This window comes from Toxotes jaculatrix, chromosome 4, assembly GCF_017976425.1.
Source record: "Toxotes jaculatrix isolate fToxJac2 chromosome 4, fToxJac2.pri, whole genome shotgun sequence".
NCBI classification, from domain to species: domain Eukaryota; kingdom Metazoa; phylum Chordata; class Actinopteri; family Toxotidae; genus Toxotes; species Toxotes jaculatrix.
Window position 1 is genome coordinate 5083155 of NC_054397.1, and position 20279 is coordinate 5103433.

Below are 20279 nucleotides of genomic sequence, written 5' to 3' on the forward strand. Positions count from 1 at the left end.
GCTATTAACATATGAATCATTCAAGTCAGCCAGTACAAGAAATTCAGTTTTATTTTATATTTTCATATTAAACGATGTGTTAATATTTTTGTTTGTGCTTCATAAAAAGAGCATGGATGTAGGTTGTTTCTTGGTGCCTGATTAGTGCTTCTGCAACAGACTGAATCTGTTTTTCCATTCAGGATTGTAACAGACAATGTAATGGTACCAGACAAAGCAGCTACAAATGTCAGCCTGCTGGTGGCGCTAGAGGAAAATTTCCTGACAATCCATCCAGTAGGTATTGAGATATTTCAGTCTGGACCAAAGTGGTGGAAAGTAACTAAGTTCATTCACCCAAGTCCAGTGCACAAGTACAATTTTGTGTTACTTCATGTGAGTATTTCCATTTTATGTTACTTCATACTAAGACAGCTCCGTGTTTCATTGGGAAATGCTGTACTTTTTTCTCCACTACCTTCATTTAACAGCAATCGTCGCAATAGTTTTCCACTTTTCTCTGATGTTTGCTCTTTTGTAAAGTGCTGGATAATTCCTACCTCTGCGGGCCTCACACAGTTCTGTAAGTGAAACCATCTGAAAAGTTAACAGAGGAAGTCACTATTTTGTAGAACAGACAGAGTAAAAAGGGCCCCCCAAGACACTGCTTTTAGGGGTCACAGGACAAGAAAAAAACAAAAACACTGGGAAACTGATGAATCTTTTCTATAAGCTTATCCTATGTTTTTTAAATCTTGATCTGAAAAGTTACTAGCAACTGGAGCTGTAGTGATAGCAGCGATTAATGTAGTTTAGTAAAAACTGTAATATTTCCCTCTGAAATGTGGAGGGAAAGAAGTACGAGGTAGTGTAAAATGGATATGCTGGGGAAAGTACATCAAAATTGCACTTGAGTTCAATACTTGGCTACTTTTCAGCCCAGCAAATTTCTGTCTAATGACCAAATACACATCCCAGTATCAATCTGCATCAATAATACTCCAATAATATATTACTGTAACTGTAAAAGGAGACATTCTGCAGCATAATTTTTTCACTCCTGATACTTTAAGTAGATTTTCACGTATATGTATTTATGTAGGCTACTTTTACTAAAGTAATACCGGACTTTTACTTGTAACTTTTTTATTTTTGTACAAACCTTTACTCATTTAAATGAGCTGAATACTTGCTCCACCTCTGAGAAGAACTGACCGACATTGCCGAGCCTAATTAGTCAGAGTAATTTATTTTACGGGGGCGGTGATTTATTGAGGACTTGTCCAGCACACTTAATGGTTTATTTTAGTTTATTCTCTCAGGTGTTGATGCTATTAGTGAAGTGTATTCCTGCTTTACTGCCAGAGAAGGTATATGTGTTTATGTGTATAATGTTTTCCGGCTTTCTTGCGCGTTTACGATGAAAACAACCTCAAGCTGCTTCTTTAAGATAAAACAAACATAAACTAGTAGCCACACACACACACACACCTCCTCCCTCCCCCTTCTCTCTCTCTCTCTCTCTCTCTCTCTCTCTCTCTCTCTCTCTGGGACCCAAACTTGTTTCAGGAAAAGCGCCTGAGCGCATTTTTTTTTTCTCTGGCTGGGAGAAACAGGACAGCCGCGTCCGTGCCAAGGAGAAGGCGTAGACTTCCTCCAAACATTTCCTCCGCCATCTCCGTCTTCGAGACTCACAAGTTTTGTGGATTCTTTGTAACGAGAGGAGTTTTTTTCCCCTTTCTTACCCCCTTTTCCCCCCCTCCACCACCTGGGCGCTTCTGTCTTCGCTCCGAAACAACACGGAGGATTCCTCCTTTTCCTCAGACATCTGAACTTTTGCAGACATGGACTGGGGAACAGATCTTTGGGTAAGTTGACAGCTCACACAGAAGATGGGAGAACTCATTTACACAAAATACCTTCAACATCCTTTAAGAGTAAGCTGTCCTGCCATTGTCTTCGTCGACAAGTTATTTACACGGGGCTCTTGTTTTTCCTCGGTAGGCCTGGGTTAAGTTGGCCTTGTGTTTAGACAGCAGCAGGAGTGTATCTGTAAAGCCTGCAGCCAGATGGATTTCGCAACTCCAGCTGCATACCTTATCACAAGCAGAGAGGGGGAAAAGAGAGGTTTATTACTCTTTCTGGCCACTGAAAGGCTTTACATTCTTATCTACTCGCTGGTGTAGGCTAAGGGTGTACTCCACCACCTTCTACTTGTTCACCTCCTTCTTCATGCATGCTTGAACCTATCAGCTCTGCTTTGGGGACAGCACTTCTCAGGAAGTGTTGAGGTATCTGCGTGGTTGTCCACAGATGAAGGTTCATTTGTAAAAGCACCTTGTCACTGCATCTGGACAGTGTCTCAGCTGTGAATCACAGCCACAGTCATCAGGTCCGTCGACCTCCCACATCACTCGCACCACCCCAACACCAGTAACCTCTACAGAGTCACTGGGACTGAGCCACTGGTTTGGGGCTGCAACTGATGAGTCGTCCTCATCGTCAGTTCATTTCCCATTATGATTTTGCTAAACCCAGAATAACGAAGTCAGATTGCGTGTTCTGCCTTACCAGCAGCCCAAAACCAAAAGTTATTCTATTTATGACACAGAAAGACGAGAAATCTTCCCATGTAAGAGGAACTGGAACTGGAGAATGTTTAGCATTTAGCTTGATGAGCAGTGAGTCAGTTATCAAAATAGCTCTTGATTTTGGTTCTGCAGTCAGACCGATGTGGAGGAGGACTTCAGAGAAATGCATGTTATGTACAGTGTGTGTGTTTTAAGTCAAACAGAATGTCCTGCAGTTTGTTCTAGTTGGTTTAATAGTTGTTGATGCAGAGCAAAGAGAACAAATTTTCCCCAAATCCTGCTGGGAATGTGGTTGGAGTCAGACTACATGCCTCTGAGATTATTCAGCAGTGAAACACAGGGTGGGTGAGGCTGTTGAGCTGCTTTTTAATGCTGCGTGTTGATCAAGAGTTGACGTTCAAAAACAGTTGTGAGGCTTGTGGTGCGTTGTGGTGTGACCTGGGATGTACACCTTCACTGTGTTAAAACCAGAACACATCCAAGCAAGAGCTGAAAGAATCGATTAATTAGTCATTTGACAGAAAATTGCTCATCCAGCAGTCAGCAATCACATGTGAGAGGCTGCAACCAGGAATTTTTGGCATTTTAGTTTGAAAAAATTACTCGGCTGAGTCATCGATTCAGTTTCTGTTTGACCAACTAATCTTTTCAGTTCCACAAGCAGCTGCCATTTTTCAAGCATTACGTCAAGTTCCTACTTCCAACTTCTCAAATGTGAGGAATACTGACGGTGTTCACTTTTATTCTCTACTACACCTTTGATGCTTTTTGCGTGGGTGAGAAATTAAGAGAAGGGAGGAGGTGGATAGACTGTGTGTATGCTTGTGTTGGGTTACTTGTAGGCTTGTAGTTTCTATTTGTGGCAGATCTACATTCTGATGGAACGTGATGCAGATGCAAACAGTCTAATTAGAGCTGAAATGATTAATTGATCAAAATTTGTCTAAAATATGAACCACTTAAGCATTCATGTAATCTTTTTTAGCACAAATTGCAAATATTCACTGGTGCCTGCTTTACAAATGCATGTATTGTTTTATTTTTTTGTATACTGGTATACAAATATATGTATATATATTTTTGGGGTTTGGGCCTGTTGGTCATATAAAACAATGCATTTTAAGACATCTCCACAGGCTGAAAAAAATCATCTTAACATTTGTTGTCATCTATATCTTATCTTTAGTTGCAGCCCTAATCTGATCTTTACCTAAACTGACTCAGGGCATCCACCTGGGTCTCCCTGCTCGTAGCATGCTTCTTAGAAGAACTGAAATTTGATCTAATCTGAGAAATCAGCTGTCGCAAGCAAAGACATTACATGTACACAAAACAAATTCCTATACTGAAAAGCATAATTAAATTGGCTTTTCCCCCATGAATTAGATTTAAACTTGGATCACTGTAGTCACCACCTTCTGACTGTACATATGTCTCAGGTAATAAAGACTTGTAATGTGTAAGTTACTTGCATGGAAACATCTGTGGCCCTGTCCTGTTGAAAGAAGTCACCGCAGGATCACAAACTGCAGCACAGCTTCTAAAATGACAGTGTCGGGATAGCAAACAGTTGACACGTTAGTCTTAGCTGCCAATTATTTGTAAATGTAGGCATGTTTTATTTCTACCTTTGTATGTGGAAACATCTGAGAGTCAGTCAGAGTTAGTGTGCTAAACCGTTTGTTGTTATTAGGTCACTGAAATCAAAGTAATTGTCATAACATTTTGAAATTTTATGTAGGCCTATATTGTGTAATTTTTGGGGGAAAAAAACATATTGATTGAGCAGCATTTTATTATTATTATTTGTCCATTCAGATGTGTTGATTGTATTCAATATTAACGTTTGGCTGTAAGCGGGTCATATATTAGCAAACTAACATTAGCCACATCTGGCAGTTAGTGGCTGTCAATATTTAGTTTCAATGAGATCTATGTACAAACCAGTTTGTGTGGTGCAGCCTATTTAAATCCAGTGAAATGTCACATCTTAACTTGGCTAAGTTTTGAACTAAACTTGCAGAAAAAGCACCAGGCTCAGTGTCTTTTCAGCGCAGACACAATCTAACAGTCGCTTCTCATCGGTAGCTCTGAGCACTACGTCGTGATCCATGGCACTCTGAGCGGAGGCCAGTCAGTCTTCCCACAATCTGTGCTTCGCATGCTATGTTGCCACGAGGGCACGCAGGGAAGGTTCTAGCACAATATGAGCATGTACCTGCTCTTTAAAGTCCCCATCCACTCAAAAAAGTGTCTCGCTTATTGTTAACTTCTCTTGGATGTTTGGCCTTCACTGTGCAGAATGATGTTTTCACATTCATCTGCTGAAGACGGAAAGTTTCTCTGTGTTAACCTTGAAGGTGATTTCAGACAATTAGCAGTTTTACACAATTACACAATTCATTTAGTAAGTTTTGATAACTAGCATCATAACTGTTGGCCCAGACCAGATAATCAGACTTGGAAGCAAACGTTTCTGACTTAAATCAGCTGGAAAAAGTTGAACCATCATCATTTGTGATGCACATTTATGAGGGCGGCAGCTGCCCTCTCTTTGCTTGCCACTGCCGTTGTGTTTACATTTAAGACAATGGAGGAGGGAGTGTCCAGTGGCCAAATGGTTAAAGCTCATAACACATAACTGCAACATCCACAGTTTGATTCCCAGCCGGAGGATACCCCTCTCTCTCCCTCTGGCCTTGCTTCCTGTCTTTGTTTAGAGCGTCATCTGTCAAATAAAAAACACAAAAAAACAATCTTTTAGAAAACCATGGAGGCAGTGGGGGTGTGGAAGCTGCTCGCCATCTGAGAAAAGCTTAAACCTGAGCTTAAAGCTTGAATTTTCTTGTGTCCAGAAAAAGTTTTTAATGTTTTAAAATATTTTAATTATTCCTAGATTCTGGATTTTTCAGTGAAGGAGAGGGAATAGATGTAATTTTAAGGAACTGAACTTAATTTGTGAAAGAAGACCCATTTCAAGTACAAAGTATTGTTCCAAGCAAAGTATTTTTAAATGTTTTAAATAAGATATATATTTTATATCTTATTTCTGAAGTGAGTGTTTATGTTTCAATGGTGCAGCCAATTTTAGTAAATTACTAATTAGAAAAGTAGCTCATAGAAAGAAAAAAAATGCTTTACAAGTAGCTGGTACAGCCAGTCCTATTGTTTGGTAACTTACATTGTGATTGATATGAGCTAGAATCTGACCTCAGATCAGTATGCATCAGGAAACAGCACTGTGTTTCGTCACAGAGAGGGGTGGGACTAGTCCGACTGGCTCCAAGGCTTGGAGAGGCCCCTGGGACCGTCAGTCACAGGGCGGAGGTTCGCACTGAGCTAATGATTATCTCATTCCTGAACCCTCTCCGTCTCACTATCAGTATTTCCTGCTTTCGCACAAACATGCAGATGTATTTCAGTAAAGTAATGGGGCATAGCAATAGACGTTTGAAATGCAAGCAGCACTATATATCCGAAAGATTATTTACAAACTCTCTAATCTCTCCATCAGGATCAGCATTTGCAGTTTGTTTCCTGGCCATCTGATTTCCATGCTCACTCTTCTTCCTGGTGCAGGTTTCTTCTGGCAAAATGTCCATTTCATTCACATTGTCCTCTTATATTTTCTAATCCTGTTCCTTCCTCCTTCCCCACCTTCTCCCAGCTCTCTCATATCCAGGACATTGCTAACCGTGTTACTGTTTGATCTCCATTTAGCTTCCCCCTCCTCTGAGAACTCAATATCTGTGTCTCTTGTCTCCAAAAGGCCCTGCAGCCTCTAATACACACATATACACACACATACACATACACATGAACAACTGAAAGGTCAGGTCTCTCTTTGTATTTCACAGCAGACATAACAACAGAACCACCCTGTTACTAGTGCGTCCAGATTCTCACGTATCCGTGTACTCACACGGTTCAGATTTGCGGTCACGTTCTTCATTGCTCTCTTTTACTGTATGTCGTGACACTGTGTTGATATAAGCCGGTTGGGGACAGAGAGGACCAATGTTACCTGTCCAACAGGTTTGTGTGTCTGTGTGAGTGGTTTTGAAGAAGTGTATAAAGAGGAATGTTGAAAGGAGTGTAGTGTTCACTTTTATTCTCTGCTACACCTTTGTACTTTTTGTGTGTGTGAGAAGGGAGGATACTGTGTGTGTGTGTGTGTATGTGTGTGTCTGTGTGTGTGTGATTATTTGTAGGCTTGTAGTTTCTATTTGTGGCAGATCGACATCCTGACGAAATGTGATGCAAATGCAAAAAATCTAATTACAGCCAAAATTATTGGTCAATCAACAGAAAATATATCTAAAATATTAACTATTTAAATAATGTATTAATTATTAAAATAGTGTATTAAGAGTGGGCCGAATAATTAATGAATATTAATGAGCCAATTGGTTGTACAAAACAACACATCACCATGGACTCTGGTAACTTGTTATGGGTGTTTTTAACTATTTTAATGAAATAAATTGTTAATTGCAGTTCTAAACGCAGTACAGGACTGATCTTAGTGTCTGTGGATGTCAGATGTCAGTGCAAAATGTTCATTATCTTTAGACATTTCATGCATTCTCACAAGCAAAATATGCTTAGTACTAGCAAAGTCCATCTGACTCTTGGTCAAACACAGGAAGCAATATGATGGTATCATATTGGGCCTTAGCACACTGAGACAGTCATTTTTTAACTTGACATAACAGAGACAAAACCATTAATCAAGAAAAAAAATCAGCAGATTAATCTGTGGCCCCTGCAACATATTTCAGAGTCCCAGGTTCATTTGATCAAAGTAGTCATCTTTATATGAGTAGTTTGCAACAGCATCTTATTTTCTGTCACTCACCTGGTAGATGGAGCGGTAAGAAAAATAAAGTCATCGTATTTGATATTTAGTGTCAAAATCTTTGTGTACAGCACCTGTCAGAAACAGGGCTGCAAATAACGATGGTTACATCATTGATTTATTTGTTTGTTGATCATTGTCTTGATTTATTGTTTGGTCTTTAAAATGTCAAAAAAAAGAGTGTGAAATGCCCTTTGCAATAACCCTTGGAAACTCTGTGTGTTGTGTTCAAGTTGTTAATTTTATATTACAAATAGTCTAAAACTCAAACATATTGAGTTTAGTTTCATACAAGCAAAAGAAAAGCAACATACATCCTCAGATGTGAGCAGCCGGACAGAGGGAGCGTTTGGCACTTTAACTTGAAAAATTACTGAAGTAGTTGCAATCGACTAATTGATTAATCAACTAAGCTTTTCTGTTCTACTCCGAAGTCTAAGACCCACAGACGACAGGAGACACCTGTTATGTTTTCATGCTGATACTGCAGCCAGCTTCACTTCTTGTTTGCTACTTGTTTCAGGGGCTTTTGCTTTCAGTCTGGTGTTCAGTAGACGAAACCACGTGACTGACTTGGCCTGTCCAAACACACATTGCACTAAAACTCCTTGGTGTCATAGTGTGGTATCGCTGTGTTTACGTTTTGAGCAGCATTGTCCCGCTGCATTGTCTTAAATTTGGACTGTGTGTTAAAATGGCTACAACACTGATGTAACCGTAACCCTCAACAATAAGCTCGTAAATCACTGCTCTCAGCGGATGCATTTGTGTGTACACGTGTGTAAAGATGCTTGCTTTGTGTTGTTCCTCTCTTAGGACCAGTGTGATGTCATTGACAAGCACACGCAGTCAGGCCTTGATCTGGTGGACCGTTACATAAAGTTTGTGAAGGAACGGACGGAGATAGAACAGGCCTACGCCAAGCAGATCAGGTATGCCCAATGGTTTTCTCTCCTGTTGTTTGTCTATATCCACATGAAGTGGGATTGTGTATTTATGTGTGTGTAATAGAGAGTCACAGTGCTTCCTTTATACTGTCTAACAGGAGCCTAACAAAGAAATATGCCAAAAAAGGGAGCAAGGATGAGCAAGACTGCAAGTGAGAGACCAATAAAATGTCTTTCCATTATTTCTCATTTCTCTTATTTTTCATTTATACAAATATTATTTGAATATTTGCCAAAACCCCTTAGTTTCTACAAACCTGATGAGCTTTCCGTTCTTGCACAGCACATGCAGTTAAACAGATAGACTTTGATTTCAGACAGAAGTGAACAGAATCGGGCCTCTCATTTTGAGCTGCTGACCGTGGATTTTGTGAGCTTAAATTTCTTGAGTGTTGCTGGCAGATTCTATTTGTTGTTGCTAGCCAGCATAAGTTAAGAGTAAGGCTAACATTGAGGACTGAAGCTAAAGTTGCATGTCCTGGACAAAAAAAAAAAAAAAAAGAGCAGCATTATTTGTATTTCAGGGAAGAGCTCTGGATCTAACCTTAGTGTGGTTTGGATGCTCACTGCAGAAATTAGAAAAAGCTTACTCAACACAACACAATCCATTAATGGGAAAATCATAGTTCAGGGGTTTGGCAAACAGTCAGTAAAATGTTGGTCTCTCCAGCTGTGACCATTTGCCTAATTGTCTCTTCCCTCCCGTTGCAGATTCAGCAATCACGCATCATTCCAGGAGATCCTGAACGAGCTGAACGACTACGCCGGCCAGCGGGAGCTCATAGCTGAAAACATGATGACCGCCATCTGTGTCGAACTCACCAAGTACCTTCGGGAACTCAAACAGGAACGGAAAACAGTGAGAGAGGGAGATGAGGAACACACGGGGGAGGGGGAAAGCAAGCAAGGGAGGGAGAAAAGGGAAGAGAGAAGGAACGGGGAAGTTTGGCAGATTGCAAATTGACGTGGTGTGTGTTATCTGTGTCATCATCTGAAACTTCCTTCCCCAGTACCTGTCTGATGCCAAGAAGGCCCAGCAGAATTTAGAGAGCAGCCTTAAACACCTAGAAAGCGTGAGTCACTTCTTGTTGCTCTCAAATGTCAAGGTTGGATCACATGATTCTTAATTGAAGGTTGATTTGCCCAAATTCTGTTCTTACATTAGTTGTAGAGAAATTGCACATTTCTCACACATGTTTAACCCTAAAGGACTACAGGACTCTTGCCTAGCTCAGAAAGTATTAGGAATTATTTAAGTAGAAGTGTAAGGAGTGAACACTTTCTAACCCATAATAAATCCATTAATAGCAGTTTATAAAACCCTTATAAAGACTGCCTTATTAAGTGTGTGTGTGTGTGTGTGTGTTCATGCCTGCAGACTAAGAAGCGCTTTGCCAAGGAATGGGCGGAGGCTGATAAAGCCACACAACAAGCAGAGAAAATAGAGAGCGACCTCAATGCCACCAAGCTCGATGTCGAAAAAGTAAACACACACACACTAGCATCAACAGCTGTGCATTGATTTTTATTTTTTGGTTTTTGAGATATTTTAAGTGCAAAAAAAAAAAATATTTGAGCTCCTCTCCTCTCCTGCCCCTCCCTCCCCTCCTGCCTGCATCTACCGGTACTTCTGCATTTCTCCCACTTTGCATTTTGTTTTGTTCTGACTCTACCTTTCTCCCTGTTCCTGCATCCTTTTGTCTTCGCTCTCAAGGCCAAGCAGCATGCCCATGCCCGCACACACACGGCGGAGGAGTGCAGGAACGACTATGCAGCACAGCTCCAGAAATACAACAAGGAACAAAACTTATACTACTACTCAGAGATACCGCAGATCTTCAATGTGAGACAAAGGCGCACATACATACACATGTTGACAATGCAGTAAATCTAGGCAGAGCTCACATACCTGCTAATGTGGTGCACTACAAACCAAACACGTCCATGTAATGTCCTTCTCCAGCATGTTCATACAGGTTTCAATGTATGGTGCAGAAACACAGACAGTGGGACTATAACATGAAGTCAGAGGAGGTTGTTTCTTGTTTGTGTTGCAAACAGAAACTGCAGGACGTGGATGAACGGAGGATCCGGCGGCTGGCGGAGGGCTACTGCCAGTTTTCAGACATCGAAAAGAAGGTGCTGCCCATCATCTCCAAGTGTCTAGAGGGAATCTCTGCAGCAGGCGTGAAAATTAATGAGAAACAGGTACATGTTACATGTTTGCAAGACTCTGCTCACATGGTTAAAACAAGGGCGCTGTGTCTATCTTTCTGTCCAGTGTCATATCTAAGACACTGCTTATCTGATTCTTGTTAAATTTGGAAAATGGCTGACCCATGGTCTGGTGTTTAAAGGTATAGTTCGACATTTTGGGAAATAAACTTATTTGCTTTCTTGCAGAGCGTTAAATGAGAAGACTCTCGTGTCTGCCAGTTAAATAGAAAGCTACAACCAGCAGCCAGTGAGTTCAGCTTACTGTAAGACTGTAAATGTGGTAAACAGCGAGCCTGGCTCCGTCCAAAGATAACAAGCGGTCCACCAGCACCTCTTAATCTCGCTAATTAACATGTTACCACACACACACAAGTGATATCAATCCTCTCATCTAACTCTCAACTACAAAGCGAAAAAGCATTTTCCCCAAAACATCAAACTGTTCCTTTAATAAAACGTTTTACCTGATGTCATATGATTTGATAAAATTTGAATTTGAAACAACGTACTGTTACCAGCCTCAAAAATCCAGTATCAGTTGGGTTGTGTTCAGCAAACACTTACATCTGACTGTGTCTGTCTCTTTGATGTGAACGAGTGTCTGTTTGCATGTCCCTGCAGGACTCGATACTGTTCATAGAGCAGCACAAGTCTGGTTTTGAGCGACCTGGAGATGTGGAGTTTGAAGACTATTCCCAGGGAATCAAACCAGCGACCTCGGACTCCAGCCTCAACCCCCCCAAAGTGCGCACCAAGCTCTGGACTTTCAATAAGAAGCACAAGGTGAACCTGCACTCAGATTTACTTGTCCTTGAGTTGTCATAAGACTCACAGCATCTCGCTGGCCTCTCCTCTCTCTGCCAAGCCTGCATCTGTGTTTGACATCCTGAATATTCTCTCTGTCCTGTCTGGATCCTGTTCTTCAAATGCAGCTTAAGTAATCTGGGTTTACATTTTATTATCAGACTAAAATTATCCTGTAATTTCTAATCCACACACCTTGGTTTGTTAAATGCAGTGAGCAGGGTTGATTTGTTAGTCTTGAACTACTGTAGTTACTTATTTTGATCACATAATGACTGAAAAAGTGCTGCATTGTAATTAATTTAAAGATTTAACCATATTCTGATTATTATTTATTTATCATTTGAGGATCCTAGAGCCTAACTCAAACCGGAGTAAATAGTAAACAGTTATGTTGGAGGACTATTTTCAGCTGTGGATTAATGTGCATTTGCCGTGAAAGTGAGTTTTTTTATGGCACCAGGATAGTGCACGTTGGAGTGACTCAAGATAAACTACGGTGTCCACGTTCATTTTAATAAACTGTGACTCATGGATCCGTTTTTAATAGTTTTCTCAGTCAGCAGTGTGTAACGAAGGAATAGGCTATTGTATATCAGGCTTTAGCTACACAGACAACACTTCTTAGCAGGATAAATTCATTGTTGATTTTGGTTGTTTAATGGGATTTGTAGACAGAAGAAAAATACAACCAGAAAATCCTTTAATAAACTACATGTTTTCATTTCAAATGATAATGACATCAACATTTCTCAACATACTTCCAAGAAAAAGTGTCATGTTACAGTCAGCTCTGGATAAACCTGTATTTTTGCAGGTTTTAGGACGAGAAAACAGCTCCAGAAAAAAACAAAAAAACAAGTCCCCAACAGTCAAATCCATATTCAGGGCACAGCTGCCGTCTCCTTATCTTGCTGCTGTTGACCACTGTAGAAGTGCAAAATGACGTTCATAACAATACTTTAAAACAAAAACACACACACGAAACTCAGCTCACATTCCACTCATGTCTTACCCCACCACCCTGCTGCCCTCAGGGGCCAATTCTAATTCCAGTCTGCTGCACAGACTTGCCCAGAAACACCCCTTGCTCTCTCTTTCCCTCTTTATCCACTTTATTGCAAAAATCTCTGCATTTCTGTGACTCACTCCCTTCTTCTCCTCCTCTTTTCCTCTCATTACCAGTGTCATTTTCTCCCTCCTTTGCTCCTCTTCCTCTGCTCCCTGTTCCTCCACCTCCTCTCTTTAGTTTGCCCCTCCTTCTTTTTCTCCCCCGTCCCCTCTCCCACCCGGCAGCCACCCTCTTCCCCTTTCCCTCCCCCTCTCCAAGCTGCAGGGCTCCCCTCTCTCTCTCTGTCTGAGGGAGTTGAATCGCTCTGTCAAACCTAGGATTTCCACCTTAAAGATATTACACAAACCTTGCTTGGTGAGTGACACTCCCATCTTGGCCCGCTTCGGGTCTCAGCACTGTCTTTCTGTTGCGTTCGCCATTCTTCTCACTGATGCTATTAATGTAAATAAGCTGTTATACCTACACATTTTTACTTTGTGCTCTCATAAAAAAAATGTTTGTAAAATGTTTTAACCATGTGGTATGTCTGTTGCACATCTGTCTCACACTGAATCTCCATTTCTCTCTGTCCAGACATCTCATGCTGAAAAGCACATGGTAACACTTGTTGTTGTCAGAGGGTAAACTTGAATGGTGTTTAGATAGAAGCATAGTCTGGTGCTGGATTGTTTTCAAGGGGGGATAATAATAAGGAGTAACTCCACACTGGATCTTGCTGCACTGACCTCTGTGGGTTGAAACTTGAAGCTTGCTTGCTCGACATCACACAAATAAAGACGGGATCCCCTGATCCGGGTTGGGTAGCTGGAAATTACATACACTACCAGTCACCCTCAGTTTTCCAGCTTTTATTGAAATTTCAGCAGTTCAAGTCCGATAAATAACCTTGAATGGTACAAAGATAAGAGGTAGACTGGTTTTGTTGATTGCTTATAAACCCTCATTGTTTTATAAACAAAGGCAGTGTTGGAACACACTGTTACTACACCCTGTGGTGCATTATTAGGACAATACTATAGCACAGGAAGCAGTTATGTATTTTGCTTGCTATTTCTATTTAGAATGGTGAGAAAAAGGGAGGAAGCAAAGGAAGACAGACTGGTCGGTCAGGGCCTCATCCTCCAGCAAGATAATGACCCGAAACTTAAAAAGAAAAGAACTAGACAGTGGCTTCACATGATGAAGACCGGCACTGTCTGCAAATTTAAAGCCCATCAATCTGGTTTGGTATGAACCTGACAAAAGGTGAAAGCAAATTAACCTGCAAGTGCAAAACATTTGTGGGAACTTCTGCAACAGTGTTGGGACAAACAACACAAGTGTGAGTGCTGCTGCTGGATGAGTCAAAAATTTAGGATTTAAAATTCCACGATTGCATGATTCCTCCTCACCTGCTCTTTGTTCCTTTTAAAGTTAGCACTGTTAATACAGATTGCTGTTGGTCAATGCAGCAAATTTGTGAGTCAAAGTTAAACTCAATGCAAATTCCTGCAGATTTGCTTTGAATGGTGAATAAATCCAGTGATTCCATTTACTTCACCACCAGCTGGCAGTGCAAGCAGTTTTTCTTGTCTGGGTGCAGTTACTCTTTAATTTATTAAATCAAACATATTTCACTAATGGCAGATGGTTCTACGTTTTCTGTTCAGGGAAATACTTTAACTCAGTAAATCAGTGCATCAACTTTCTCCCCAAAATAAAAACAAAAGAACCAAGCTTTTATTCTGTAATGCCATACTGACATATCACTACATTCTATCAGTTTAAAACAAAATTGAAAGCTTGATATATATATATATATATATATATATATATATATACACACACACACACACATACAATAATAGACTTAGACAGTCAACCCAAAATACAAATGCACATCTTTTCATACTTACCTCGAGCGGTATCCAGCCATGAAAATAGTTTTGGTTTTGAGATATCTGTATTTGAAATTTTTGCCTCCACCCCACTTACAGTGGGGAGAGAATGTAAGTGACAAGTTACACTCCACAATAATTCAACATTTTAATAATAAATAATCCAAACAAACAGACGTGAACATTTTCTCAGTCTTTCCCTTAAAGAAAGCACCGGTTTGTTTGTCTTGGATCTGCAGTGTCTTAAATCCGTAATCTCTTATTGTTATTAATAATTAGATGCAGATATGTTAGCGGTTCAAAGGTCAGAGTTGGAAAAACAAAGGGTGATCAAGCTTTTGCCTTTGTTACCCCTAAACTTAGGAACCCTCTCTCAGAATCTTTGCACCCATAATAATTTACCCTTAATAATATTTTTAAATTTAAATAATTTCATATGAATCATATTCTTGCACTTAATTAATACATTACATGTTGTATGGCATCACAGGAGAAAGAGCCTTACTTGCTGTTTCTGTCTATGAGCTGTTCATAGAATATGAACAGATCCAAAACATGGCAACAGAAATTCACTGGTATTCTCGTTTGGATAATTAAGGAGTTCCACACAAGCTGGAAGGCTCTGAGCTGCTTCTCACTCACTCTGTCTGTAACCATGTGTGTGTTTTCTCTGGTTTCCCTTCACTGCTTTCATACCTTGAACAGGATTTGTGTCCTTGACACAGCATAATTATGTGGCTTTCTATTGTTAGGGTTCTTTGACTAACAAGCTCTTCACAGTATTAACCTGTCAGTCTGAGCGTAGACGTCTTATTAGCAGTGGGAAAGAGAGCTAGATACAGCGAGGAGTGACATCAGGTGGTGAGCGTTGTATACACCACGCTCAGGTCACTACTTAACTGTTTGTGTGTGCGTTTTTGTGTAGCCCCCGCCTGCAGAAGATTTCTCTCACCTTCCTCCGGAGCAGAGGAAGAAGAGGCTGCAAGCAAAGATTGACGACATCACCAAAGATCTGCAGAAAACGCAGGACCAAAGGTGAGAACGTCACCAACAGCACCACAGCCGTCTCTGAAAAAAACATGTGACTCTCATGATTTTCACAGTAATCATCCAAAGTTGTTTTGGTCGCCGTAAAATGGATTTAATGTGGTTGAATTCCACAAAATGCAGTGAACCTCCATGTGTTTTTGGACTCTTGGGAATCATTTTTAATATTTTTATCAGCTACAGAGTAACTGCAGAGGCATTGCTGTAGTTTTAGGCTTTCGGTTTTACTTTGAAACTGGATCAAACTGTTGGTCTGTTAGTCCATCTGTCATCAGGTCAAAGTTTTGATTTTCAAAAAACATGCTTAGCTTGGATGGCAAAAACAGTCAACATTAAACCTGCTAAACATAACCATGTTAGCATGGCCACTGTGAGCATGTCAGGATGCTGTTTTTAGCATTTAGCACAAAGCACAGTTGTGGCCAAAGTTCAGCCTAATAGAGCTGTTAGAGTGGCTGTAGACTCTTTTGTTTACCAGCTCCTGATGATGCTGTCAAATTAAAACACAAAGCTTGAAACTGCGACAGTACCTCTGCCCTTTTTGGAGCATCGCTACACTATAAGCCTGAATTAATTAAAAACTCTTTGGAACTCCACAAGCCCTTGAAGTTATTTCTATATAACACTGAATATCCATGACTAAATGAGCACTTTGATTATTATTCATATCAAGAGTTTACCACTGAGCTACCCTGGCTCATCAGGACTGTGTGGGTGTGGTTTGATCAGACTGTGACTGACAGTGACCTGGCAACATAAGCAGCAACCCGACAGCTCTTATCACATTTTGATTCACAAAATGCTCAATCCTGGATGGTGCATGGAAAACATGACATTATCTTTGTCCAACTTCAAATGAGTGAGAAGCACAGAAATAAAAAAACACATGCAGACTTCTCTCGTGTGAAATAACCAAAACTACTTATAGAAATAAACAGAAAACATATGTTTATCAAGTCCATTTATGATATGTTCCATCAATGGAAATAAGCTTTTTTTTTTTAACCTTTATTGTGAAGTCCTTGTTAGTGTGCAACTGACACACCTCAAAATGCATATGCATTTTTAATTTGTAATTTGTAATAAACTCAACCAGTTGATTCCCCGCAGTTGTTCTTAGGTTTTTTTCAGACCACAGTGATCTCAAAAGGTTACATGGCTAAAGGTGTCTACATGCCTTTTGTGTCTGGGATTGTTTTTCATGGCTTGGCATAGGCCCCTGAGTTCCAGTGAAGGGAAGTATACAAAATACATCATACACTGGTATTTTAGACAATAGTGCACTTCCAACTCTGTGGTAACAGTTTGGGGAAGGTTCTTTCCTGTTTGAACATGACAATACCTGTGAGCCATCTCCATAAAGTTTCTCAGCTTGGGATGGAAAAACCTGACTGGCCTGCACAGAGCCCTGACGTCAACCCCATCCACCACCTTTGGCATGAATTGAAACACCAGGTCTTACTGCCCACCATTAGTGCCCAGCCTCTAATGTCTTTATGCAGTAGTTTGACATGTCCCCTCAGCAAGTCATCCTGACTTGTAAACATTTCAGCCAAAGCCCTCCCATCCTTATCAGCAGTGCTGCACAGGAGAGAAGCTTCCTTAATCAGTTCTCACATTTCCAAAACAATAACACTTTTCCCCCCGTTTGACCTCAGTGAGGCACTGGAGAAGATGAAGGGTGTGTACGAGCAGAACCCACAGATGGGAGACCCCTCCAGTCTGGAGCCTCAGATGACTGAGACTGCGCAGAACATAGGGCGCCTGAGGGGGGAGCTCGCCAAATATGAGGTTAACACACACACACACACATACAGTTACTGACAGATGATATTAAAGTATTTGGGCGTTTTTCAAAAACTCTTGATTTCTTGTTCGTTACAGTCGTGGCTGTCAGAGGCAGTGGGCGGAGAGGAATCTTCCAACACCATCAACAATAATACGCAACATGGGTAAGGCCTGTATTTAAAGGTGTAGTTTCCCATTTTGCAAAATAAGGCTTATTCGTTTTCTTGCTGAGAGTTAAACAAGAAGCTATGTTTGTAGCTACGTTTGTAGCTTCACATTTACTGAACAAATACACAACATTATTTTATTAAGAGAAGTGTGCAGTAGTTTTTCCTTTAAATGTGAATGTGAGTGGCAGACTACACTGATAAATGAGAGGAAACTGCATGTCTTGACATGTGTTGGATTTGTGTTTCTTCAGTGTTGTAGCAGCTGACCAGTCCCATAACATCTACACTGAGTTTGACGATGAGTTTGACGACATAGAAGCTCCTGTTGGCCAGTGCACAGCTCTGTACACCTTTGAAGGTACATTTTAATATTCACACTTAACTTGTTCATAAGTAGATCTACTTTTAGTGTTTTATACACCTCTTACTTGTGTGTGCTTGTGTGCAGGCAACAGTGAGGGCACCATTTCCATTACAGAGGGTGAGCTGTTGAGTATAATGGAGGAGGATAAAGGAGACGGATGGATGAGAGTCCTTAGAGCCAGTGGAGAGGAGGGTTATATACCTTCATCGTATGTCAAACTCTCCCCGTAACACACACACTCAGAGCTTGCGATGGAAGTTTAGAGCCAAAGGTGAACACAAAGTCATCCTTGATAATTGGAGCTGCTCTCTACATCTTTTATCTCCGCCAGTGACGTGTACGGTGAGATGAGAGTCAGCGATTAGAAAGCGTCTTATCAAGGCTGATTGCCGTATCATACACTCCCTGTCTCTGCTCGCTGTGGCAGGAGAGGCTGTCTCTAAACACAGACTGCCAGTCCTGTCTGATCTTTATAGATTTCAGCTCTTTTAAAACCAAACTTTTGAATGTATACCTGAACTTTTTGTCATGGTGTTAAGTGACGAGTCGTGTAAAGCATATTCGGCGTCATAGTAGCCTAATGCTACATTTCTTTGTGTCAGTATATCCACACACTTGACTTTCCCACTGCCATTTTTTTAATAACCTGCTGAACGTTTCCTTTTTGTAACTCCAGCCCTCTGCTAAATCCTCTTTCCTGACAGGATAATGTGAGTTTTTTTATTTTTTTTAATCATAGTGATGTGAAGTTTAATGAGTTATAACTGGATGAAAACCACTACTCTATAGAGAGTGCACAAACTATAATATCCCTCATTGGATCGTCACAGAAAAGGATTGCTTCTGGGTTTTTTTGTCTGTCTTAGAACAGAACAGTTGGGTGCCTGTATGAATATTGAAACTGTTTTTGCTTGCTGTAACCATCCGCCCTGTTTATACTGGCCCTTCCTTATGCACTCCCAGTGTAAGTGATGGAGGACAAAAACTTACAGCCCTCGCTCTGGGCAAAAATACATTCCAAAGTTTTTCTCAAGATAATGTGAAGCTTCAGCAGTCTGAGTCAGACTACTCAAGTGGGTATCTTCCAGAGTTTCAGTGCTTTTAATACAAAACTCATTCTTTTGTGTTACTATACTTCCACTGCAGCTCAGCTGGAAAACACAGGGGAAACACAAAGAGGAATTTCGTATTAAAAGACTAACTTCGGAAGATACCCACTTGATATGACAAAGTCAGACTTCTGAACCCCCATATCAACTTCAAATGAACGTTGGAATCCATTTTTACACAGAATGAGGACTGTAGAGATCCCCTGCCCCCTCCCAGCTCTTTCATTTGAAGTGCATTAGGAAAGGATTTCTTAATAGGCAGTATGTATCATTACGGAAAGCAAAAACTGTTCAGATGGGCATGTAAGTACTGTTTTAAGACAGACTTGAAAAAAATGTCAACCTATCCTTTAACCTTTATCATATATTGCAGTTTCTCTTCTACAGATTTGCCAGGAAATTTAAAAGCACAACAGTTAAAATGATCAAAGTTTGGTAAAAATGCAGAATTTATTGTTTTATAATTCCTGTGAACTGCCTGTATTTGAGGTTGCGGCCCCTGTGCAGCTTCAGAGATCATCACATAGCACTGACATTGTGAAACCTGATAATAGGTGCAGAGAGTAGGCAATTATTTAGTCTCATTTTCATTTTCCAGTGTTGAAAGTATCAAAAGTGGCCGGGCTCTTGTGTTGGAGCAGTCTCAGTTCTGGCAAACAAGTCGTGCTCTGAATATTTTTGCTTCCCATGTTGTGGTTTTATATGGTTTAATTATATATTGTGAGACTTCACTCTTTTTGGCCTTCTCAAATTTTCTGAAACAGTGGCCATTAAAAAAAAAGACCTCTTAATTCCCAATTTAAATCCTGATAACGTGTTCTACCAAATTTCAGAAGAATCAGTGACACCAGGATAGACTTCAAAGCAATGACATGGGGGTTTTGAGATTCAGCTCCTTGCTGGATCCCTCTCAAAAAAATAAATACGTAAGCACTTTTAAAATCTGGTTGGACAGTTTAACATCCCATCGAGACATAAAAATAGTCTTGCTTTAAATCATCACTTGTGTTTGATATGGCTTTTCCACATAAAAGTCAATTAACTAGTTAAAATTTATTTTATTACATCTACACTATATTTGTCATTTAAAAATCTAGAATCTGTGAATTTATAAACACAAGATGTGTCACAAGTTTAGAGAGGTATGAGATAAAATTTGTAAAAGCATCCTAGTGTCAAATTCAATTCAGAAGGTCAAACAAGAAGCAACACAATTTCTGAGTTTCTCTTATGTCTTAAACCTTATGTCTCATAATGTTTAAGACATAAGGTTTAACCATCTCTTTCTGTACCGTTCTGTCCTGCACTAGTAAATGTTTTTGGAACATTTAAGGGGTATTATTGTACGATCCATTTTTAAAAAGAAAATGTATTTACATGTATCATTTGAGTCATAAATTGAAAAAAAAAGCCTGATTTCTTATTTGTGTTTTTTTTTTTTGTTCCTTGACAATGT

The 20279-nt window shown here is 40.2% G+C and overlaps 1 protein-coding gene across 2 annotated transcripts; it reads left to right on the forward strand.

The window, feature by feature from the left end:
- Window positions 1-1555: 1555 nt before the first annotated feature.
- On the forward strand, window positions 1556-20233 carry LOC121180901 (cdc42-interacting protein 4 homolog). 2 transcript variants are annotated; one of them, XM_041036593.1, is made up of 15 exons: window positions 1556-1847; window positions 8245-8360; window positions 8474-8527; window positions 9087-9234; window positions 9386-9448; window positions 9754-9858; window positions 10090-10218; window positions 10437-10583; window positions 11214-11375; window positions 13042-13065; window positions 15271-15380; window positions 17051-17183; window positions 17277-17344; window positions 17602-17708; window positions 17799-20233. In XM_041036593.1, exons 1-15 carry the CDS (start codon window positions 1824-1826, stop codon window positions 17942-17944), a joined length of 1536 nt encoding a protein of 511 aa, XP_040892527.1. In that variant the 5' UTR covers window positions 1556-1823; the 3' UTR covers window positions 17945-20233. The 2 variants fall into 2 exon arrangements, with proteins under 2 accessions (XP_040892527.1, XP_040892528.1); XM_041036594.1 differs by lacking the exon at window positions 13042-13065 and having other exon boundaries at window positions 1558-1847.
- The last annotated feature ends 46 nt before the right edge of the window (window positions 20234-20279 follow it).

Bases quoted from the DNA above. Each gene is read 5' to 3' on its own strand.
- LOC121180901 (XM_041036593.1), top strand. From the start codon at position 1,824: ATGGACTGGGGAACAGATCTTTGG. The intron at 8,528-9,086 runs GTGAGAGACCAA...CTCCCGTTGCAG, and splicing joins AAGGATGAGCAAGACTGCAA to ATTCAGCAATCACGCATCAT. The intron at 10,219-10,436 runs GTGAGACAAAGG...TGTTGCAAACAG, and splicing joins AGATACCGCAGATCTTCAAT to AAACTGCAGGACGTGGATGA.